Source organism: Cherax quadricarinatus, chromosome 19 (assembly GCF_038502225.1).
Source record: "Cherax quadricarinatus isolate ZL_2023a chromosome 19, ASM3850222v1, whole genome shotgun sequence".
Taxonomy (NCBI): Eukaryota; Metazoa; Arthropoda; class Malacostraca; order Decapoda; family Parastacidae; genus Cherax; species Cherax quadricarinatus.
The window spans coordinates 27,739,474-27,765,122 of NC_091310.1; the positions used below are offsets into that span (position 1 = coordinate 27,739,474).

Consider the following 25,649-nt stretch of genomic DNA (forward strand, 5'->3'; position numbering starts at 1 on the left):
GGGACAGTAGGTGAAAGATGATTTACCTAAATAACTCCCATTACCTGGCCAAGTAACTTGGATACCCTCAGTGGCACGAGGCTACCTTCAACAAAACTACATTATTATTATTATTATTATTATTATTATTATATAGTGCTAAACTTGTATGGATCGTTATACACAAGAACAAGTTGAGGCTCATCATCGTGTTAATCCCATGACCAACTTTACTCCCGCTGAGTTAATGAACTTACGATGGTAACCAGTCTTCGGACATTTTTCATAACTCTCTTCTACATTAATAATTCAAATATTTTATAATTTCTAGCTTACAAGCGAGAGAGACTTCAATAAGATTATCTCAGTCAGCACGCACGTGTCAATAAAACGTCATAAAACGATACGAGAGAATGTTACGTTGGTCTCTCTCCGCCGATGTGTTGTCAGATACAGATGATGGATCTGATGACTGTGTTATACATTCCCACCCAACCCGGGGTCTGCTTTGGAAAGGTTGCGGCAAATAATGGATTCAAAAACTGTATCATGGTGTTCTTTTGGATAAGCAAGTCACATCAAAAATAAATCCATCTTGCCATCACTCAAGAATTTTTTCCTTGGAGTACGTTTATTCTCTTCTCAGTTGATGAGAGTCCCCAGTTTTTAGGACTTGACGTGTTATTTGGAGTGTGAGCAAGGTGACATTAATGAAGGGATTCAGGGAAACCGGCAGGCCGGAAATGATTCCTGGAGATGGGAAGTACAGTGTCTACACTCTGAAGGAGGAGTGTTAATGTGGCGGTTCTATAACTGTAGTGTAAGCATGCTTCTGGCATATATATATATATATATATATATATATATATATATATATATATATATATATATATATATATATATATATATATATACATACATACATACACAGGGCAAATGTAAGATAGCTGGCGAGGATTCCTGTCAGTTATTTTGTGTTAAGAGGAAGCGCTGGATTCCTGGTGAACTGACATACACACAGTCTTACTAAACTGGAGTTTGTATAATATAGGCAGCTATGTGACTCAAACAGTTTTAGCATTTTCTTAATAATTACGATAGTAATAATAATAATGATGATAATTATGTATAATGTGGCACAGTTGTAAGATCTTTATTGGTCATACTCACATAAACGGTGGTATCCGTGTAAACAACGGTGGTATCCGTGTAAACAACGGTGGTATCCCTGTAAACAACGGTGGTGACCGTGTAAACAACGGTGGTGTCCGTGTAAACAACGGTGGTATCCGTGTAAACAACGGTGGTATCCCTGTAAACAACGGTGGTGCCCGTGTAAACAACGGTGGTATCCGTGTAAACAACGGTGGTATCCCTGTAAACAACGGTGGTGCCCGTGTAAACGGTGGTGTCCGTGTAAACAACGGTGGTGCCCGTGTAAACAACGGTGGTGTCCACGTAAAAAAAAGTGGTGCTTCTGTAAACAGTGGTGTATATAGTGATGTTTAGGTAAACGATGGTGACGCTTGTGTAAACAGTGGTTTACATGGCGCTAAGGATTGTGTAAACGGTGACGGTGCTTGTGCCACCATTTATATGATTCTAAACTTATCGACACAAAATTTGACTAGATAATCAACGGGTAGGCAACAAAGCTAAACATTATATATATATATATATATATATATATATATATATATATATATATATATATATATATATATATATATATATATATATATATATATATATGGATTAATGTTGGAACAATTAAAGAGTGAGAGAGTATCAGCGGTACGATACACGATACACAGTATTAGTGACACACACTGTTGACACTAGTTTTTGTGTGACATCGCTCAGGACAGAGGAGGGATGGAGGGAGGGCGGAAGGGAGGAAGAGAGGGATGGAGGGAGGGCGGAAGGGAGGAAGAGGGGGATGGAGGGAGGGCGGAAGGAAGAGAGGGATGGAGTTACTCAGATTTTATCCTAAAAAGCGAGTTTATTAATCATCAGCAATCATCCTGAGAGTACATTACAGTCCGGATAACTGACACGTCAATACCAGTGTCATCTCTATCCTTGGCTAGTTCAGTATACAGGTATCGGTATCTTAAAATTAAAATATACGTGTCTACAAGACTCACTACCTTTATGTATTAGCATTATCTAACCGCGCAAATCTTACACATTTTTAACAAACTACCAGTTAAATCACAAAACGGGTGGGGCTTGAACCCATGGCAGGCGAGTCCTAAATTTCACAGGCGGCGGCAGCGGCGGCAGCGGCGGCAGCGGCGGCAGCGGCGGCAGCGGCGGCAGCGGCGGCAGCGGCGGCAGCGGCGGCAGCGGCGGCGGCAGCGGCGGCGGAAGCGGCGGCGGTAGCGGCGGCGGAAGCGGCAGCGGGACGGTAGGTGCTGCTGTTGTTTTGGAAATAAAATGTTTGAATAATCAACCTTACTCTTACCTATATATTATTTTACTGATGTTGAAGCCACAATACATCGGTGGGATGAATTGCGATCAACGTCAACTTATGCTTCAGTGTCGCTGCTGCTTTAAGTATAACCTGGATTATGCACCGGATGAAGCTGTGTAAAATATACATCCACATACGCAAATAATCCACGGGAAATGGAAATCTTCAGCTCAAGATCTTTCACGTGTTTTCGTACTACATCAGGAGCTATGCAATGTTGCAAGATCTGCAACAGAGAGGTTAAGGGAAAAGTTCTCTCAAAGGTGAGGTAGCATGTTGACTCTGGCCCATACCGCCCACTTTTCCAGTTGTTCCTATAGCAAGCATTTTATGCACAATTACACGATGATCACACTTGTCATCATAGTGGTCCAGTAGGTGCGAGAGGCAGGAGCGGCCATCCAGGACCATGTAATAATGGTCCAGTAAGTGCGAGAGGCAGGAGCGACCATCCAGGACCATGTAATAATGGTCCAGTAAGTGCGAGAGGCAGGAGCGACCATCCAGGACCATGTAATAATGGTCCAGTAGGTGCTAGAGGCAGGATTGACCTGCACGACAATCTATTTCTCTTGTTTCTGTCCCCATGGGTGGTGTTTGCACCTCACAGTTACAAATGTTCATTACACTTTGTTATTTTAAGATACTAGAACACGTTCAAGTTTCGGAGAGGTTATCCAGATGAGCAGGTTTATCTGATATCTTTTATGATAGCAGCTGTGCGGTGTATTACAGTGCAGTGGAAGACTGCTCAGTGTTAGTACCTTGCATGTTAAAAGTCGACGTTCAACAACAGCAGCTGGGCTGGCTGGCTCGCTGGCGCGCGCTCTCGCGCTCGCGCTCGCGCTCTCTCTCTCTCTCTCTCTCTCTCTCTCTCTCTCTCTCTCTCTCTCTCTCTCTCTCTCTCTCTCTCTCTCTCTCTCTCTCTCTCTCTCTCTCTCTCTCTCTCCAAAGAAAATAAAAAATAAAAATCTTTGAAAACCAGACTCTTAGATGCCGTGACAGAGGATCAAGAACACAGACAGTGGAGATAGATCAATTACCCTGGGTGGTGAGGCTAGTGATCAAGCATGCACATGTAAGGTGATCCTCTGCAGGGGCTGTACTCGCTTGTTTTTATGGGGATCGAACACTAGCTCCTGGGTCCCGCCTTTTGACCAATGTGATCCGTCCTAAATACCTTTGTTTTTATGGTACTTAAACTGGACTTCTATATGGTATTAGATTCCACAGTCGTCTCTTCCCCACTACCTATAACAGCAAACTCCTCCTGCCACGCTCTACGGGCTTTCTTCTGTACCAAATTCACGGCCCACCTGTTTAATAAGTTCATTCTTTTGTCTCTAATCAAAGAGTGATTTTATTAATGTGTTTACAAGTGCCACTCCAGCGTGGTAGTGCTGGTTGACTTAGGGTGTCAGAACTGCGCTTCATCCACGAGATCTTGTCTAACTGCACTACCTTTCCCAAAAACATTTCCATTATCTATTTATTTCCTCATGTTGCCATTATTTGCTCTTGTATTCTATGAGGTCTTGCTTCCTCTTCCAGTTATGTCAGCTGTTCCTGTTACCCTCAACTACTTTCAAGAATATTTTATTGGATTCCTCGCATCCCTGTCACTACTCACGAGATTTTTTTTTATACCTCTGCACTTGCTCCTTCGCTGATAGTTTTAGTTTGATGAAGCACAGCATTGTTAGGCTGGTCATTTAGTTCGGCGTCTTTGTTAGTCGCAAACTGTTGTTGTATCTCTCTTAATTTACCCCCCGCACTTGTTTTCTTACCCCAGCTTCACTACCTATCTTCCTTTCAGTGGTTCCGGTGATAATCGATTGGCGCCCCGGTCCCCGTTTCTTTTCTCCCTCACTCCCTCATCCTTATCTCCCTTTCTTTCTCAAGTGATAGTAACTCCAGCTCTATTGGAACAAAGAAATTTAAGCTAAACAAGCTAATGAACCTTCAATGGATTATTTGACGAAATGGTTATTGTCCTGCCGTCGTCTCCCAGGTCAGACTGGCAGATTTCAACACTGAATGAAATTCGTTCCTTCTGATAAAATTTGATAGAGTAACAGCCAGGTGCTGCTAGCACTAGGTAACTGTCATGCAAAATGAGGTAGCAGCATATTGTTGATGTATCCAATTTTAATAAAAATAGTCTCCCATCTCTTCTTGCCCATCATTTCACACACACACACACACACACACACACACACACACACACACACACACACACATGATAAAGCTCAAGGTTCAGGGAGAGTGACCTAGTAGCGACCAGTGAAGAGGCGGGACCAGGAGCTTGGAATCGACCCCTGCAACCTCAACTAGGCGAGTACAAACGAGTATAACAGTTAATTACCAAAAGAGTTTAAGATATTTCAACATCTTGCTTTCATATACTGGGGAAATTTCCACCAGACTCCTGGCTCTCTAGAAGATGTTTTTTCCATACGTTCCAGAAGTTAGTGTGTGATCAGCCATGCTGTTTTATTAAATCCAGATCGTGTTGTCCTTAACGACAGTCAACGAGTAACTCGTCAAGATTTTTACCTGGGTGACGACCAACGAACTTATTCTCAATATTGAGAAGTTTATTAACATATTGTTCGGGAATAAAGCAAAAATTACTCAATTTAACGTAAATGGACTGCCTACGGCTAGCACCGACACCCTGGTTGATTTATCCAAACAATCAGGTGGCCTGGTGCAGGACTGGGCTGAGAGAGGCAGTGATCCCCCGAAAATCATATTGAGTTAAACTTTAGAAATATTATTGTAATTTCAGCCGATTCGTAATGCGATTGGCACTGGGATCTTTGAGGTCATCAGTCCCGCGGTACGACCTCAGACCGAACTTCCTGGTCTGTGCAACAGAAACTATCCCGCTAAACTGCTGCGAGCGATACAGCTCCAGGTTAATGATTGACACTGACTGGTTCATCAGCGACACCGTTCCAGATTCATAAGAACATAAGAAAGGAGGAACACTGCAGTAGGCCTACTGGCCCATACTAGACAATTCCTTCTCAAACCCAACTTACAAACTGTCCCAGATTCATACAGTGACTGACACCACCTCAGATTCTCTCTTCCTCCCAGCTGTAAAAGGGGAAACGTAAACAGCATCAACACAAATGGACTTAGTCGAGGATACATCTGAAGAGATCACGGTAATACATGGCGACGTCCCACTTAAGATATTCTTGGCTGTGATACAACGAGGCTTGTAAGCCCCTTAAGATCTCGCCGGTGTTCGCAGGTGCGGCCTCACTCGAGACACAAGGCCACGAGAACATCCCTCGATGATAATAGGATGTTGAACTTGTAACAATGCGACTCCACCCACGGCCGAGGTGTGGATTCGGATCCCCTTTGAAGAGATTCCTGACCCGACAGGCGACTAATTAAAGGAGTTCCGACACCATTACGCCCTTCACACGGAACTTGTCAGCGCCATTTTTTATCTTGTTTGGTGGCGATTAATTATGGGCTAAAGGAGGAGGGAAGCGGCTCACAGACTGGCCCTGGGCTGGCCAGCAGGCCGTCTAGGCCCCCTACACAGTCCACAGGCCCAGGGGCTGGCCAGCAGGCCACCTTGGCCCTGATCACTATTACCCACGGGCCTTTGGGTCCACAGGTCCAGGAGCTGGCCAGAACCCTCTATATAGCCCTTCCAGGAATTTTACCGAGGATAGTATTAGTGCAATTCAACAATAATTAGTTTCTCCGAGCATTAACATAATCCCACCGACTTGTAAAAAATCAAGCTAATGGTCGCTCCTAACTCAAGAATAAGTCGACTCATAAGCACATAAGAGCACAACACCTCTTACAGTAGGTCTACAAGCCGACGCGAGGCAAGTCCTACCAGCCCACGCGAGGCAGGTCCTACCAGCCCACGCGAGGCAGGTCCAACTCAACTAGCCTTTCCCTATTTTAAGGTTATTTGATGGATCCTCTACAATGACATCACTTGGCAGTGTCACTGATCTACAGCTGTTGCCAACTCCACTGACGCGAGTTCCGCCGAGTGTAAATATTTGCAGCCTCTTGTGTATGTTCTTTTAATACTTGTGATGCGGGACAACTGAGCAACACTGACCAAGCCAGTAACATTGTCGATAAAATTTTCACTGTTAGCTGTTAAGCTTTCATAGTATTAGTGTAGGTGTTAAGTTAGTTAAGTAAGGTTTGAAAGGAAACAGGACAAGCGTTTCCTGACGCGGGTCTTAGTTAAACGATGACCCGCAGCTGGAGCTTTTGGTCATCTGACCGAGGCCTTCCGCTAGCTTACCAGTCAACTCCTTTAAAATTTATAGTTATTATTATTATAATCATTTGTGTGTACTGCTGGTGTGTCATGCCAATGTATCCCACAAAGTTCTTACGCTGACGCAGTAACACACGATCAGCATTTTCATCAAGTTACTTAGCTTGGCAATATAAACACAAATGCAGTATAATGTGATCCTTTATTGACTACGTTTCGCCCACACAGTGGGCTTTTTCAAGTCACAAACAGAACTACCTGGGGTGGAAGGAACGCGAGTATTTATAGTCCGGCTGAGGTCAGGTGAAGAATGCTGCATCTGATGATGTACCGAGTTGGGTTGTAGAGTCTAAAAACTTGGGTAGCTTGGAAAGGAGACTGGACAAGTCGCGGCTGTCATGACCGAGGTCCGGGGATCAACTCCTCTGCACCGGAACATATGATCTCCATCGATAGATTTCCAACAGTGTGAAAGAGCTTTAATACACTCAGTTCTGGCGTGAGGATGGTCAACATGAGGGTTTGAATGACGTCCTCTACTAAGGTGAGGCTCCAACACTCTTGCTGCAACACCTTAATTGATCAGAGACCGAGACGTGATTACCGAATAAAAGATCAAGCTTACTCATCTCCTGACTTGTGATATTAAGTCTCCGCTAATATTGTGTTTTGTTTCAGAGAAGACAATGATCATTGATGTAGAAGACAATGATCATTGATGTAGAAGACAATGATCATTGATGTAGAAGACAATGATCATTGATGTAGAAGACAATGATCATTGATGTAGAAGACAATGATCATTGATGTAGAAGACAATGATCATTGATGTAGAAGACAATGATCATTGATGTAGAAGACAATGATCATTGATGTAGAAGACAATGATCATTGATGTAGAAGACAATGATCATTGATGTAGAAGACAGTGATCATTGATGTAGAAGACAATGATCATTGATGTAGAAGACAATGATCATTGATGTAGAAGACAGTGATCATTGATGTAGAAGACAATGATCATTGATGTAGAAGACAATGATCATTGATGTAGAAGACAGTGATCATTGATGTAGAAGACAATGATCATTGATGTAGAAGACAGTGATCATTGATGTAGAAGACAATGATCATTGATGTAGAAGACAATGATCATTGATGTAGAAGACAGTGATCATTGATGTAGAAGACAATGATCATTGATGTAGAAGACAATGATCATTGATGTAGAAGACAGTGATCATTGATGTAGAAGACAATGATCATTGATGTAGAAGACAATGATCATTGATGTAGAAGACAATGATCATTGATGTAGAAGACAATGATCATTGATGTAGAAGACAATGATCATTGATGTAGAAGACAGTGATCATTGATGTAGAAGACAGTGATCATTGATGTAGAAGACAGTGATCATTGATGTAGAAGACAATGATCATTGATGTAGAAGACAATGATCATTGATGTAGAAGACAATGATCATTGATGTAGAAGACAATGATCATTGATGTAGAAGACAATGATCATTGATGTAGAAGACAGTGATCATTGATGTAGAAGACAGTGATCATTGATGTAGAAGACAATGATCACTGATGTAGAAGACAATGATCACTGATGTAGAAGACAATGATCATTGATGTAGAAGACAATGATCATTGATGTAGAAGACAATGATCATTGATGTAGAAGACAATGATCATTGATGTAGAAGACAATGATCATTGATGTAGAAGACAATGATCACTGATGTAGAAGACAATGATCATTGATGTAGAAGACAATGATCATTGATGTAGAAGACAATGATCATTGATGTAGAAGACAATGATCATTGATGTAGAAGACAATGATCATTGATGTAGAAGACAATGATCAATGATGTAGAAGACAATGATCATTGATGTAGAAGACAATGATCATTGATGTAGAAGACAATGATCATTGATGTAGAAGACAATGATCATTGATGTAGAAGACAATGATCATTGATGTAGAAGACAATGATCATTGATGTAGAAGACAATGATCACTGATGTAGAAGACAATGATCATTGATGTAGAAGACAATGATCATTGATGTAGAAGACAATGATCATTGATGTAGAAGACAATGATCACTGATGTAGAAGACAATGATCATTGATGTAGAAGACAATGATCATTGATGTAGAAGACAATGATCATTGATGTAGAAGACAATGATCATTGATGTAGAAGACAATGATCATTGATGTAGAAGACAATGATCATTGATGTAGAAGACAATGATCATTGATGTAGAAGACAATGATCATTGATGTAGAAGACAATGATCATTGATGTAGAAGACAGTGATCATTGATGTAGAAGACAATGATCATTGATGTAGAAGACAATGATCACTGATGTAGAAGACAATGATCATTGATGTAGAAGACAATGATCATTGATGTAGAAGACAGTGATCATTGATGTAGAAGACAATGATCATTGATGTAGAAGCATCAACATTCCACCATCTTCCTCGTCTGACCTGAAACATCTCAGATGATTCACGTCACCATCGTCACTTACGAATAATTTCGAAAATTTCTCAAGAAGATCACCATCTAACGTCCTGCTTATTATTCTCTTATAAAATTCACTGCCCATCTGGGTTTGATGATTAATTATATTGTATTAATGGTATACAAAACTAACAAATATATGAACAATACTATGTGCAACACCTGAGTACTTTTATTGTGGAGAAGTTTTATCATGTGTTGCACTTGTTTTTCATTCATATGTTTGTTGATTAAAACTTGTGCAATACCTGGAGTATCTCTGTTGACGAAGAAGACTGAGAGGTAATCTGGGGTGATCAGTCCCTCAACCTTCATAAATTCCTTCATTATTTTCTTTTTCGTTTATTTTTTTTTAACCGACTTTGCATTTTTATTTTGTCTTTTTCATGGCTTTGCATTTTATCTAAAATTAATTTGTCTTGTTTTGGTCTTCTCTTCAATACAAGATATTCTGAACAAATATTTCAAATTTAGTATACGTGAAAAATAATTTGTAAATAAATCCCCTAAATGTATTCCTGTTAGCATTGTTAACGTCTAATTGTGAATCATTGTTGGTTCAAATGCTGTTGTACGAGAATTTACACGACTGATACTTAGTGAGTACTGGAAGGGGCAGTATTGCCTTGAAAATCAAAATTCATCTTACTTTCTCTGAATGTATTAATTTATTCCTTAATTTTAATTCTCTCTCTCTCTCTCTCTCTCTCTCTCTCTCTCTCTCTCTCTCTCTCTCTCTCTCTCTCTCTCTCTCTCTCTCTCTCTCTCTCTCTCTCTCTCTCTCTCTCTCTGCAGATAGCCTCAAAGTGGACTTGAAGTCCTTTATCTGTCCTTCCCATATACCCACACACCCACCCACTCACACACAAATATATACCCCCCTTCCCCCCACACATCCACACACATACACCCACACCCACCCAACCAACCACCCACACAGACACACACAAACCAATACATACATACACCCACCTACCTACCCCCCCCCTCACCACACACACACAGGACTACAAAGGGATCTGGACAGGCTGGAAGCCTGGTTCCGCAACTGGCTCCTGGAGTTTAACCCCCATCAAATGCAAAGTCATGAAGATAGGGCAAGGGCATAAAAGACCGCAGAGTACAGGGGTGGGTATAACACCGAGTACATCTCCTGAGGCACACATCAACCGAATAATTGCTGCAGCATATGGGCGCCTGGCAAACTTAAGAATAGCGTTCTGACATATCAATAAGGAATCGTTCAAAACACTTTACACCTTGTACGTCAGACCCATATTAGAGTATGAAACACTAGTTTGGGACCCACACCTGGTCAAGCACATCAAGAAATTAGAGAAAGTGCAAAGGTTTGCAACAAGACTAGTCCCAGAGGAGAGGTTAAGGGAAATCGACCTAACGACATTCAAGGACAGGAGAGATATGGGGGACATAATAACAACATATAAAATACTGAGAGGAATTGACAAGGTGGATAGAGACAGGTTGTGTCAGAGATGGGACACAGCAACAAGGTGTCACAATTGGAAGTTAAAGACTCGGAAGAGTCACAGGGATATGAGGAAGTATTTTTTTTAGCCACAGAGTTGTCATGAAGTGGAATAGTCTGGAGAGTGATGTAATGGAGGCAGGATCCATACATAGCTTTAAGAAAAGGTATGATAAAGCTCATGGAGCAGGGAGTGGACCTAGTAGGGGCCAGTGAAGAGGCGGGGCCAGGAGCTATGGATCGCTCCTGCAACCACAATTAGATGAGTACACACACATACACACCTACACCCACGCGCGCGCACACACCTACACCCACCCACACGCGCGAACGCAAACACACACACACACACACACACACACACACACACACACACACACACACACACACACACACACACACACACACACACACACACACACAGAGTAGTCAGGAAGTGGAATAGTTTGGGAAGCGATGTAGTGGAGGCAGGATCCATACATAGTATTTAAGCAGAGGTATGATAAAGCTCACGGTTCAGGGAGAGTGACCTAGTAGAGACCAGTGAAGAGGCGGGCCCAAGAGCTAGGACTCGACCCCTGCAACCTCAACTAGGCGAGTACACACACCCTCCCACACACCCACACACACACACACACACACACACATACATACACCCCCCCCACACACACACACACACACACACCCACACACACACACACACACCCACACATGTTAGGCCCATACTAGAGTATGCAGCACCAGTCTGGAACCCACACCTGGTCAAGCACGTCAAGAAGTTAGAGAAAGTACAAAGGTTTGCAACAAGGCTAGTCCCAGAGCTCAAGGGAATGTCGTACGAGGAAAGGTTAAGGGAAATCGGACTGACGACACTGGAGGACAGAAGGGTCAGGGGAGACATGATAACGATATACAAGATACTGCAGGGAATAGACAAGGTGGACAGAGATAGGATGTTCCAGAGAGGGGACACAGGGACAAGGGGTCACAACTGGAAGCTGAAGGCTCAGACGAGTCACAGGGACGTTAGGAAGTATTTCTTCAGTCAGAGAGTTGTCAGCAAGTGGAATAGCCTAGCAAGTGAAGTAGTGGAGGCAGGAACCATACATAGTTTTAAGAAGAGGTATGACAAAGCTCAGGAAGCAGAGAGAGGACCCAGTAGCGATCAGTGAAGAGGCGGGGCCAGGAGCTGAGTATCGACCCCTGCAACCACAATTAGGTGAGTACAATTAGGTGAGTACACACACACACACACACACACACACACACACACACACACACACAGTAAACCTCTCGTTGTCACATGCTTTCTCACGTCACCAAACTAACGTCATACACGTTATAATCTCGCAGATATCAGCTTTACATCACTACCACCCATTAGCTACACATCAAGACAACTAGAGACATCAGATGCCCAGCCTACCATTACAGACAATCCTCTCACTAATAATTAAAAAAATCTTAATATTTCATCCACAATAACGTAAAAAAGCACTAACCAATAATGTCCCAAATGTACTTAGTGTAAATAGTTCATTCCCTCTGTACGTAGTCATTATTCAGATAATCATTCTAGGTTCCCAACTCACACTTGGCCTTTAACATTTATATATAAAAATGTTGATAAGACACAATATGTAGGCGAACTGTGTAAAATACCAACACGATGGGCAAGGAGAGAAATGCAGTATAATGCGACCCTTTAGCTGGCAAAACGTTGTCAACGAAAGAGAACATTACACTACATTTGTGTCTTCTTGGCCAAGACACAATATGCTGTTTATGTCATTTTTATTGAGAACACGTGTTGTCTACCAGAGACACTGTCAAGTTATGAGAATTGATATAGGTCGTTAACACCCTTGATATATACAACCACTAGGATTTATATTATCCTTAAAGTTTTATAGTCATTCTATAGTGAATCTTTAAATTTCAGTGACACATCTCACACAGGTTACACTCTCGCGTAAACACAGGGATGCTGTTAACTTTAATGTTGTCCAGACGACTGGCAGGTTAAGATTTATCTATCGTAAGTACAACATCCAGCACTCATGAATTTTACTGTTTTATGGGCGAATGGAAATAATATCCATTACCGATTAAGTAGTAGTGTCTGGAGGATGACGAGGAAGAATGCTACTTGTATTAGGGGCTTCGAGACCAATGGAAATAAGAGATTCTGTCCAACTTTTTTGGTTAACCCTAGGTTCTCTGCACATATGCTGCTATGTATGATAATCGATGTAACTGTATTTGTGTACACCTGATTAAAGTTACTTTCTTACCAGTCTTGAAGCATTGGTTAAACCAGGTTGCCTGATGCTATGGGCAGACATATTCCTAGGGACAAAAATACCAGGTTGCTTGGTACCGTGAGCAGACATACTTCTGGGACGAAACACCAGGATGGCTGATACTATGGGCAGACATAATATCACTTGGGTAGCCTTGTGTTTTGAACTAGTGATGACGTGAGTGACAATATGGGAATTGTATGTTAGCGACTGACAGATGCTCACACAAGCTTATTACCCAGTTTTGTTTGTCTCAATCCTTAGTGAGAGACAGGACACTCAGCACACTCAGGACAGACAGGACTCTCAGCACACTCAGGACAGACAGGACTCTCAGCACACTCAGGACAGACAGGGCTCTCAGCACACCCAGGAGACACAGGGCTCTCAACACACTCAGGACAGACAGGGCCTTCAACACACTCAAGAGACACAGGGCTCTCAACACACTCAGGAGAGACAGGGCTCTCAACACACTCAGGACACACAGGGCCCTCAATACACTCAGAACAGACAGGGCCTTCAACACACTCAAGAGACACAGGGCTCTCAACACACTCAGGAGACACAGGGCTCTCAGCACACTCAGGACAGACAGGGCTCTCAACACACTCAGGACAGACGGCTCTCAACACACTCAGGACAGACAGGGCTCTCAACACACTCAGGAGAGACAGGGCTCTCAACACACTCAGGACACACAGGGTTCTCAACACACTCAGGAGACACAGGGCTCTCAACACACTCAGGACAGACAGGGCTCTCAACACACTCAGGAGACAAAGGGCTCTCAACACACTCAGGAGACACAGGGCTCTCAACACACTCAGGACAGACAGGGCTCTCAACACACTCAGGAGACACAGGGCTCTCAACACACTCAGGACAGACAGGGCTCTCAACACACTCAGGAGAGACAGGGCTCTCAACACACTCAGGACACACAGGGTTCTCAACACACTCAGGAGACACAGGGCTCTCAACACACTCAGGACAGACAAGGCTCTCAACACACTCAGGAGACAAAGGGCTCTCAACACACTCAGGAGACACAGGGCTCTCAACACACTCAGGAGACACAGGGCTCTCAACACACTCAGGAGACACAGGGCTCTCAACACACTCAGGAGACACAGGGCTCTCAACACACTCAGGACAGACAGGGCTCTCAATACACTCGGAACAGACAGGGCTCTCAACGCACTCAGGACAGACAGGGCTCTCAACACACTCAGGACAGACGGCTCTCAACACACTCAGGACAGACAGGGCTCTCAACACACTCAGGAGACACAGGGCTCTCAACACACTCAGGACAGACAGGGATCTCAACACACTCAGGAGACACAGGGCTCTCAACACACTCAGGAGAGACAGGGCTCTCAACACTCAGGACAGACAGGGCTCTCAACACACTCAGGAGACAGGGCCCTCAATACACTCAGAACAGACAGGGCTCTCAACACACTCAGGACAGACAGGGCTCTCAACACACTCAGGACAGACAGGGCTCTCAACACACTCAGGAGAGACATGGCTCTCAACACACTCAGGAGAGACAGGGCTCTCAACACACTCAGGAGACACAGGGCTCTCAACACACTCAGGACAGACAGGGCTCTCAACACACTCAGGACAGACAGGGCTCTCAACACACTCAGGACAGACAGGGCTCTCAACACACTCAGGACAGACAGGGCTCTCAACACACTCAGGACAGACAGGGCTCTCAACACACTCAGGACAGACAGGGCTCTCAACACACTCAGGACAGACAGGGCTCTCAACACACTCAGGACAGACAGGGCTCTCAACACACTCAGGAGACACAGGGCTCTCAAAACACTCAGGACAGACAGGGCTCTCAACACACTCAGGACAGACAGGGCTCTCAACACACTCAGGACAGACAGGGCTCTCAACACACTCAGGAGACACAGGGCTCTCAACACACTCAGGAGACACAGGGCTCTCAACACACTCAGGACAGACAGGGCTCTCAACACACTCAGGAGACACAGGGCTCTCAACACACTCAGGAGACACAGGGCTCTCAACACACTCAGGACAGACAGGGCTCTCAACACACTCAGGAAAGACAGGGCTCTCAACACACTCAGGAGACACAGGGCTCTCAACACACTCAGGACAGACAGGGCTCTCAACACACTCAGGACAGACAGGGCTCTCAACACACTCAGGACAGACAGGGGTCTCAGCACACTCAGGACAGACAGGGCTCTCAACACACTCAGGACAGACAGGGCTCTTAACACACTCAGGACAGACAGGGCTCTCAACACACTCAGGACAGACAGGGCTCTCAACACACTCAGGAGAGACTGAGCTCATTATTACCACACTCGTCATTATTACCACACTCGTCATTATTACCACACTGGTCATTATTATCACACTCGTCATTATTACCACACTTGTCATTATTACCACACTCGTCATTATTACCACACTTGTCATTATTACCACACTCGTCATTATTACCACACTTGTCATTATTACCACACTTGTCATTATTACCACACTCGTCATTATTACCACACTCGTCATTATTACCACACTCGTCATTATTACCAAACTCGTCATTATTACCACACTTGTCATTATTACCACACTCGTCATTACCACACTTGTCATTATTACCACACTTGTCATTATTACCACACTTGTCATTATTACCACACTTGTCATTATTACCACACTTGTCATTATTACCACACTCGTCATTATTACCACACTCGTCATTATTACCACACTTGTCATTACCACACTTGTCATTATTACCACACTCGTCATTATTACCACACTCGTCATTATTACCACACTTGTCATTATTACCACACTCGTCATTATTACCACACTCGTCATTATTACCACACTTGTCATTACCACACTTGTCATTATTACCACACTTGTCATTACCACACTTGTCATTATTACCACACTTGTCATTATTACCACACTTGTCATTATTACCACACTTGTCATTATTACCACACTTGTCATTATTACCACACTTGTCATTACCACACTTGTCATTATTACCACACTTGTCATTATTACCACACTTGTCATTATTACCACACTCGTCATTATTACCACACTCGTCATTAGTACCACACTTGTGATTACCACACTTGTCATTATTACCACACTCGTCATTATTACCACACTCGTCATTATTATCACACTTGTCATTATTACCACACTTGTCATTACCACATTCGTCATTATTACCACACTTGTCATTACCACACTTGTCATTATTACCACACTTGTCATTATTACCACACTCGTCATTATTACCACACTCGTCATTATTACCACACTCGTCATTATTATCACACTCGTCATTATTACCACACTTGTCATTACCACACTTGTCATTATTACCACACTTGTCATTATTACCACACTTGTCATTACCACACTTGTCATTATTACCACACTTGTCATTATTACCACACTTGTCATTATTACCACACTTGTCATTATTACCACACTTGTCATTACCACACTTGTCATTATTACCACACTTGTCATTATTACCACACTTGTCATTATTACCACACTCGTCATTATTACCACACTCGTCATTATTACCACACTTGTCATTACCACACTTGTCATTATTACCACACTCGTCATTATTACCACACTCGTCATTATTATCACACTTGTCATTATTACCACACTTGTCATTACCACATTCGTCATTATTACCACACTTGTCATTACCACACTTGTCATTATTACCACACTTGTCATTATTACCACACTCGTCATTATTACCACACTCGTCATTATTACCACACTCGTCATTATTATCACACTCGTCATTATTACCACACTTGTCATTACCACACTTGTCATTATTACCACACTTGTCATTATTACCACACTTGTCATTATTACCACACTCGTCATTATTACCACACTTGTCAATATTACCACTTGTCAATATTACCACTTGTCAATATTACCACTTGTCAATATTACCACTTGTCAATATTACCACTTGTCAATATTACCACTTGTCAATATTACCACTTGTCAATATTACCACTTGTCAATATTACCACACTTGTCAATATTACCACACTTGTCATTATTACCACACTTGTCATTATTACCACACTTGTCATTATTACCACACTCGTCATTATTACCACACTCGTCATTATTACCACACTCGTCATTATTACCACACTTGTCATTATTACCACACTTGTCATTATTACCACACTCGTCATTATTACCACACTTGTCATTATTACCACACTTGTCATTATTACCACACTTGTCATTATTACCACACTTGTCATTATTACCACACTCGTCATTATTATCACACTCGTCATTATTACCACACTCGTCATTATTATCACTCGTCATTATTACCACACTTGTCATTATCACACTCGTCATTATCACCACACTCGTCATTATTACCACACTCGTCATTATTACCACACTCGTCATTATTACCACACTCGTCATTATTATCACACTCGTCATTATTACCACACTCGTCATTATTATCACACTCGTCATTATTATCACACTCGTCATTATTACCACACTCGTCATTATTACCACACTCGTCATTATCACACTCGTCATTATCACACTCGTCATTATTACCACGCTCGTCATTATTACCACACTCGTCATTATTACCACACTCGTCATTATTACCACACTCGTCATTATTACCACACTCGTCATTATTATCACACTCGTCATTATTACCACACTCGTCATTATTACCACACTCGTCATTATTACCACACTCGTCATTATTACCACACTCGTCATTATTACCACACTCGTCATTATTACCACACTCGTCATTATTACCACACTCGTCATTATTACCACACTCGTCATTATTACCACACTTGTCATTATTACCACACTTGTCATTATTACCACACTTGTCATTATTACCACACTTGTCATTATTACCACACTTGTCATTATTACCACACTCGTCATTATCACACTCGTCATTATTACCACGCTCGTCATTATTACCACACTCGTCATTATTACCACACTCGTCATTATAACCACACTCGTCATTATTACCACACTCGTCATTATTACCACACTCGTCATTATTACCACACTCGTCATTATTACCACACTTGTCATTATTACCACACTTGTCATTATTACCACACTTGTCATTATTACCACACTCGTCATTATTACCACACTTGTCATTATTACCACACTTGTCATTATTACCACACTCGTCATTATTACCACACTTGTCATTATTACCACACTTGTCATTATTACCACACTTGTCATTATTACCACACTTGTCTTTATTACCACACTTGTCATTATTACCACACTTGTCATTATTACCACACTTGTCATTATTACCACACTTGTCATTATTACCACACTTGTCATTATTACCACACTTGTCATTATTACCACACTTGTCTTTATTACCACACTTGTCATTATTACCACACTTGTCATTATTACCACACTCGTCATTATTACCACACTCGTCATTATTACCACACTTGTCTTTATTACCACACTTGTCATTATTACCACACTTGTCATTATTACCACACTCGTCATTATTACCACACTCGTCATTATTACCACACTTGTCATTATTACCACACTTGTCATTATTACCACACTCGTCATTATTACCACACTCGTCATTATTACCACACTCGTCATTATTACCACACTCGCCATTATTACCACACTCGTAATTAAAACTGTGTTTTAAAGGCAAAATTAAGGAAATTCTCAAAATGTTTTAAGTGAAGTGAAAAAAAAAACACTGGATATATCCTGAGTGAGTTTTCTGGTGGCAACGCTCCTCTTTTACACCCCAAAAGTCTTTTTTTTTTATTTTTACCTCGCTGAGGCTCATCGGTGTTTGGTTACGTTTGTATTCTCTGGTTTTGGCTCCTCGCATGACAGCCTCTCCTTATCAACCTTGTTAATGCCCTTGAGTACCTTTTACGTCACGATCAAGTTTCCCCCGTCCCTCAGCTCTTCCAATCACTCAGTTCCTTCAGCTTATCTTCGTTCCTTATGTTACTTAGCTGCAAGACCTGTTTGCTGGCATGCCTCAGCTTTTTCAACTTCCTTCACTTGCGTGACGAGGAGCGGGTTCCAAGCCGGTGTTACAGACTCGAGGATTAATCTGAGTGTAGTGTACAGCATCGTGAAGGATTACTTGTGAAGATTCTTGAAGGTTGCTGATACGAGGGTCAGCTGGCCCTCGTATCTCTGATAACAGTCTAGGAAAAGTTATCCATAGTTTAGAGAATGGACAGTGTAGCAGTAGACACCAGTGTAGTGCCACCAGTGTAGTGCCACCATAGTGCCACCAGTGTAGTGCCACCAGTGTAGTGCCACCATAGTGCCACCAGTGTAGTGCCACCAGTGTAGTGCCACCAGTGTAGTACCACCAGTGTAGTGCCACTAGTACCACCAGTGTAGTACCACCAGTGTAGTGCCACCAGAGTAGTGCCACCAGTGTAGTGCCACCAGTGTAGTGTCACCATAGTGCCACCAGTGTAGTGCCACCAGTGTAGTGCCACCAGTGTAGTGCCACCAGTGTAGTACCACCAGTGTAGTGCCAATAGTACCACCAGTGTAGTACCACCAGTGTAGTGCCACCATAGTGCCACCAGTGTAGTGCCACCAGTGTAGTGCCACCAGTGTAGTGCCACCAGTGTAGTACCACCAGTGTAGTGCCACTAGTACCACCAGTGTAGTACCACCAGTGTAGTGCCACCAGAGTAGTGCCACCAGTGTAGTGCCACCAGTGTAGTGCCACCATAGTGCCACCAGTGTAGTGCCACCAGTGTAGTGCCACCAGTGTAGTGCCACCAGTGTAGTGCCACCAGTGTAGTACCACCAGTGTAGTGCCAATAGTACCACCAGTGTAGTACCACCAGTGTAGTGCCACCATAGTGCCACCATAGTGCCACCAGTGTAGTGCCACCAGTGCAGTGCCACCAGTGTAGTACCACCAGTGTAGTACCACCAGCGTAGTGCCACCAGTGCAGTGCCACCAGTGTAGTGCCACCAGTGTAGTACCACCAGTGTAGTGCCACCAGTGTAGTGCCACCAGTGTAGTACCACCAGTGTAGTGCCACTAGTACCACCAGTGTAGTACCACCAGTGTAGTGCCACCATAGTGCCACCATAGTGCCACCAGTGTAGTGCCACCAGAGTAGTGCCACCAGTGTAGTGCCACCAGTGTAGTGTCACCATAGTGCCACCAGTGTAGTGCCACCAGTGTAGTGCCACCAGTGTAGTGCCACCAGTGTAGTACCACCAGTGTAGTGCCACTAGTACCACCAGTGTAGTACCACCAGTGTAGTGCCACCATAGTGCCACCATAGTGCCACCAGTGTAGTGCCACCAGTGGTGCCACCAGTGCAGTGCCACCATAGTGCCACCAGTGTAGTGCCACCAGTGTAGTACCACCAGTGTAGTGCCACCAGTGTAGTGCCACCAGTGTAGTGCCAGCACTGTAGTACCACCAATGTAGTTCTACCAGTGCAGTGCCACCAGTGTAGTGCCACCAGTGTTGTACTACCAGTGTAGTACCACCAGCGTAGTGCCACCAGTGCAGTGCCAGCACTGTAGTGCCACCAGTGGGATATCAGGTGTTAATGATACGGACCAGACATCACAAAAGAGTTCTAAACCTCCTCATCCATCACACAAGAGGTTTTTGACCACCTCATCCATCACAAAAAGGGATTCTAAGCTACCTCATCCATCACAAAAGGAGTTCTGAACACTGCATATACTTCCAGACTCCTTCATTTACCAGAGAGGGGTTTCCGGACACTAAGCCACTACAAATGGGTTTCCGGACCCTCTCATTTCTCACAAATGGGGTTTTCAATTAAAAAATTCAACACAAAGAGGATTCAGATCTCCTCGTGATTCGCAAATGTACTTTTTCTACGTGTTTGACAAATTATTCCTGACCCTCTCATGCGAGAGGGTCAGAAGTCCCTCTCATGTGAAAGGGTTTGGAGTCCCTCTTGCATGAGAATCTGGAGTTACGTGTACACACACACGAGACTCATTTTCCAATCTAAAACTGGACAAATATACCGAGGTGTGAGGGACGTATTCAAGGTATCTTTATTACTTCCTGCCAACTATGTTGATGTTTTATAAACATCAGTGAATGAAGCAGCCTAGCCAGAGACATTAATAAACATTGGCAACATCATAAACACTGGGACAGATAAGGTCGTCAAGTGGGTTGGTTAGCCAGTTTTTCTTCCTGATGTTTAAAAGGAACATCCGCTCAAATAGGACGTGAGAGAGGTCATTCAATTTTGTGTTGTTTTTGAGGATAATATATAAACACTAATGTCGAGATAGCAGGATGTTTAGTTAGTTACAAGTAAACTTCAATTTCTTTCACTGAAAACGAAGGAAACTGTGAAATAACCAACGAAGTAACGATTGTTTTCTGAACTCTGAGCCAGTAACACTTAGTGGACCACTTCCTCTTGGCAACACTTTACTTCCTCCTGGCAACACTTTACTTCCTCCTGGCAACACTTTACTTCCTCCTGGCAACACTTTACTTCCTCCTGGCAACACTTCACTTGCACCCTGGTAACCACTAAGAGTAGACGGAAGAATGGACGGACGGAGACGGATAGAGACACTGACGGAAGTGGGAGCCACAACTCGCCCACATGTACACGAGTAGCAGCACAGTATCAATCATCTAAGGAGCGCTAGTCCCTTAACAGTAATATCAATAATATTTTTACAATGGTTACATGTAGTCAGGGGGTCACTGCCTCCGGGACTCGGTCCCAGCCTGTGTCCTGGTTGCTGGTAGGGTCGATCAGGCTGTTGGTTCCCGCTACCCGCAGTCCAACATATATACCATAGTAATAATATACATATAATGAAACAAGTTTGCTTTGGGTAGAGCTTCATTTAATCGTGAAGCAGCTCTACACAGAGAAACTGTGCCTGTGTAAGAGTCTTGATAATATCTGCCATCCTACAGTAATACTGGCGAGTAAACACTAGCAAACTGGTAACTCAGCAGTCATACAGTGGACTTCTTGCCACTGGAGAATCAAAACTATCTACCTTTTCACTCGACCGCCAGGGCCAAAACGCTCCCTTGGGTCTGTCTACACATCAACAAGGGTTTCAGGGACTGCCATTTACGAAGTGAGCTTTAAGAAGGTAAGAGTATTTTTTTTTTGTTTGACCACCAAAGAGGATCGTTTAACTTTAAGACCTCTCCAATAATCATACAGGAAAGCTCAAGACCTTTCTATTCATCAGACAAAATTGTTAAGGACCTTTCCGACGCTTTCGCTCATTAAACGTTACTTTTCAGGGACATTCTTGCCCACAAAGGGAAATGTTCATGATCTTCTCTGACCACCAGGAAGGTGGTCAGAGAACGATACAAGTACACATGTATCAGTGCAAAGTCAAAAAAGTACATTAAGTATCTCATGCCAACCGAGGTTTACATAGCCAAATTCCAGGCCAGCACAGAGGTGCATTACATTCCTCACACACGATACCCTCCAGGTAGAGCACAGGAGTATACAGCCATAACACAGGGCAAGATAGTAGTACACTAGGATACCTGCGGGCAGCAAAGTGGCTCAAGGATCGTAGCAACATTATCAGGAGGGAGCACCGAGGGGGGAGAGAGAGAGAAAGCGAGAGGGAGCTGTCCCGTTGGGTTCGGTAACGTGGAGAGTAGTCATGTTGCAAACCTTTGCACTTTCTCTAGTTTCCTTATGTGCTTGGCTAGGTATGGGTTCCAAACTGGTGCCGCATACTCCAATATGGGCCTAACATACACGGTGTACAGGATCCTGAATGATTCCTTATTAAGATGTCGGAATGCTGTTCTTAGGTTTGCTAGGCGCCCATATGCTGCAGCAATTATTTAGTTGATGTGCGCCACAGGAGATGTGCCCGGTGTTATACTCATCCCAAGATCCTTTTCCTTGAGTAAGGTTTGTAGTCTCTGGCCCCCTAGACTGTACTCCGTCTGCGGTCTTCTTTGCCCTTCCCAATCTTCATGACTTTGCACTTGGTGGGGTTGAACTCCAGGAGCCAGTTTCTGAACCAGGCCTGCAGCCTGTCCAGATTCCTTTGCAGTTCTGCTTGGTCCTCGTCCGACTGAATTTTTCTCATCAACTTCACATCATCTGCAAACAGGAACACTTCGGAGTCTATTCATTCTATTATGACGTTCACATATGCAAGGAACAGCACCGGTCCCTGTGGATCCCCGCTCGTCACAGGCGCCCACTCTGACACCTCACCACGTACCATGACTCGCTGTTGTCTTCCTCTGTGTGTGTGTGTGTGTGTGTGTGTGTGTGTGTGTGTGTGTGTGTGTGTGTGTGTGTGTGTGTGTGTGTGTGTGTGTGTGTGTGTGTGTGTGTGTGTGTCTGTCTGTCTGTTTGTTTGTGTGTCTGTCTCCCTGCGAGTGGGCTGTTGACCCGGGCTTCCTTCTCACCCAGTATCAACACCTGCGAGATACACACTGCCCGAAGAGACATACATTGTCATGTCAGTCTGTGTCTTGCTGTTGTTATCTCTCTCAACACTGGTCTTACCCAGGTCACTGTCAGGGGTTATTATAAGATTAATACCAATGTTACCTGCTTCAGTAACGGGGTTATCACATTAATATGGAAATCCTATGCCTCAGCATCAATGTTAACTGTACAGGTCACGACGATATTATGTATTTATTAGTGAAAGAAGATGCTTGTAAAATAAGAGATTCTTATCTCTATGCTAGAAGTTGATGAATGGAATAGTAACCATGCGGCGTCTCACTCACATTTAACAAATGTATAATATTTATATTCCGAGATAAAAACAAAAGTGTGATAGAGCGTTTTACTTAAAAAAAATCGTACATTTGTACTGTGCAAGCCAAATTAATACTTTAAATTGGATATTCGAAATTGCATAAATTCCGTATTACACAATATCTGCAAAAATAAAATACTAGAAAACAAGAATGTACATTGATCTTACCTTACTTTAGCTTTCACAAAAAGTCCTTAAATATATACAAAAGACATAAATTGACGTATAAGAAGGTTATAAAAAAAATCAAGTAAAAATATGGAATAAAAGATATATTGAGGATTTTTTTTTTTTCAGGTGGGAATGAAGTCTTTCACGTGACAAGGGACAAGTGGAGAAGAAGCCTTTCATACCAGGAACATGTAGAACTAATGTCTCCCTTGGAAGGTGAAGCAGGAGGATGAAAAGGCTGAGAGGTTGAGTACTCACCGTGAAGGAGTCATCACACTGCACCTTAGCCATGGCGGGGTCGTTGAAGATCTTGAGTTCCTGGAGCGCGCCCTGGAGGAGGAACAACCACACATGCGTCAGCACCAGCAGTAGTAAACGTTGAGACACACACACCACCAACATGCTTCACACTCCTACCAATAATTAACTCTCCAGGGTACAACACCTAAGACTGGTAGTTTTTAACTCGTCTTGATCGAGAGTTCAGGTGTCAGTGTCTCAACTTGTTAAGTGAACGAGTATTTATAATGTCTTATATATTTTACATATACTTCAGATCCGTTTGGACTTAAAAATTTAGGCACGACTTTGAACTTAGGCCACAACATTAGTGCATTATCAAATTATATTGGAACTAGTTAAGTCCAGTGTATTAATATTGAAAAGTCGCTATTTACAAATCTTTCACTTTATAATGTATTCTTGCTTTATTATTTATCATATGAACTTAGTGGAAGACGATATAAAACAGTTTTTGAAGACACGCAGTGAAGGCACAAGAGTAGGGTGAGGTAGACAGAGGACCCGGTGAGGGGAGGATAAAGCAGACAGGTGCGTTATATGACCTTCTCCCTAGGCCGCGAGAAGCCAACTGAGAGCAGAATCACAACACTGTCTGCCCGCAGTCTGGCAGTTGAGGGGTGCCAACTTGCGTTAATACAACAGCATCCGGCACACACGCGTTAGTGAACGTTGTGGGTTATAAGCAATAGTTCTTGGAGCACTGGAAGCTAACGTTTTGTGGTATTAGATGCGAGATGTGCAGAGAACTTCACCTGTTTGACCATCTATCTCCGCTGACCGCTGGAGGGGAGCACCAAGAGACGTGTCGGTATGTGAGTGTAAATTACTGTCATATTGAACACTCCTCCACGTCACTGCATGTGTGCCAATACCTCAACCCTCCTGCGATATAATATATATATATATATATATATATATATATATATATATATATATATATATATATATATATATATATATATATATATATATATATATATATATATATATATATTTCCAATCGTGTGATTGGAAATATACAAATATTTTCCAATAAAAAATGCATTTTGAAAATCTAGAATGCGTATGTACTGGTATATTTCAGGAAGTCTGGCATTAACAGCCTCACAGAAAGGAGACCTAAATATAAATATATTATTTTTGGTTTTCTTTTGCGGAGAAAATCTAATTATTATGACAC

The 25,649-nt window shown here is 42.9% G+C and overlaps 1 protein-coding gene across 8 annotated transcripts in view; it reads right to left on the reverse strand.

Moving 5' to 3' along the window:
• Nucleotides 1–25,046, reverse strand: part of LOC128688281 (collagen alpha-1(XVIII) chain) — a 472,640-nt gene extending 447,594 nt beyond the window's left edge. For 6 of the 8 annotated variants that reach the window (XM_070086587.1, XM_070086585.1, XM_070086589.1 and 3 more), the window contains exon 1: nt 24,425–25,046. In XM_070086587.1, coding sequence (XP_069942688.1) covers nt 24,425–24,568 — 144 coding nt within the window. In that variant the 5' untranslated portion in view covers nt 24,569–25,046. The remainder of the gene's footprint in view (nt 1–24,424) is intronic. The other 2 variants (XM_070086586.1, XM_070086588.1) reach the window with 1 other exon arrangement.
• Nucleotides 25,047–25,649: the final 603 nt, after the last annotated feature.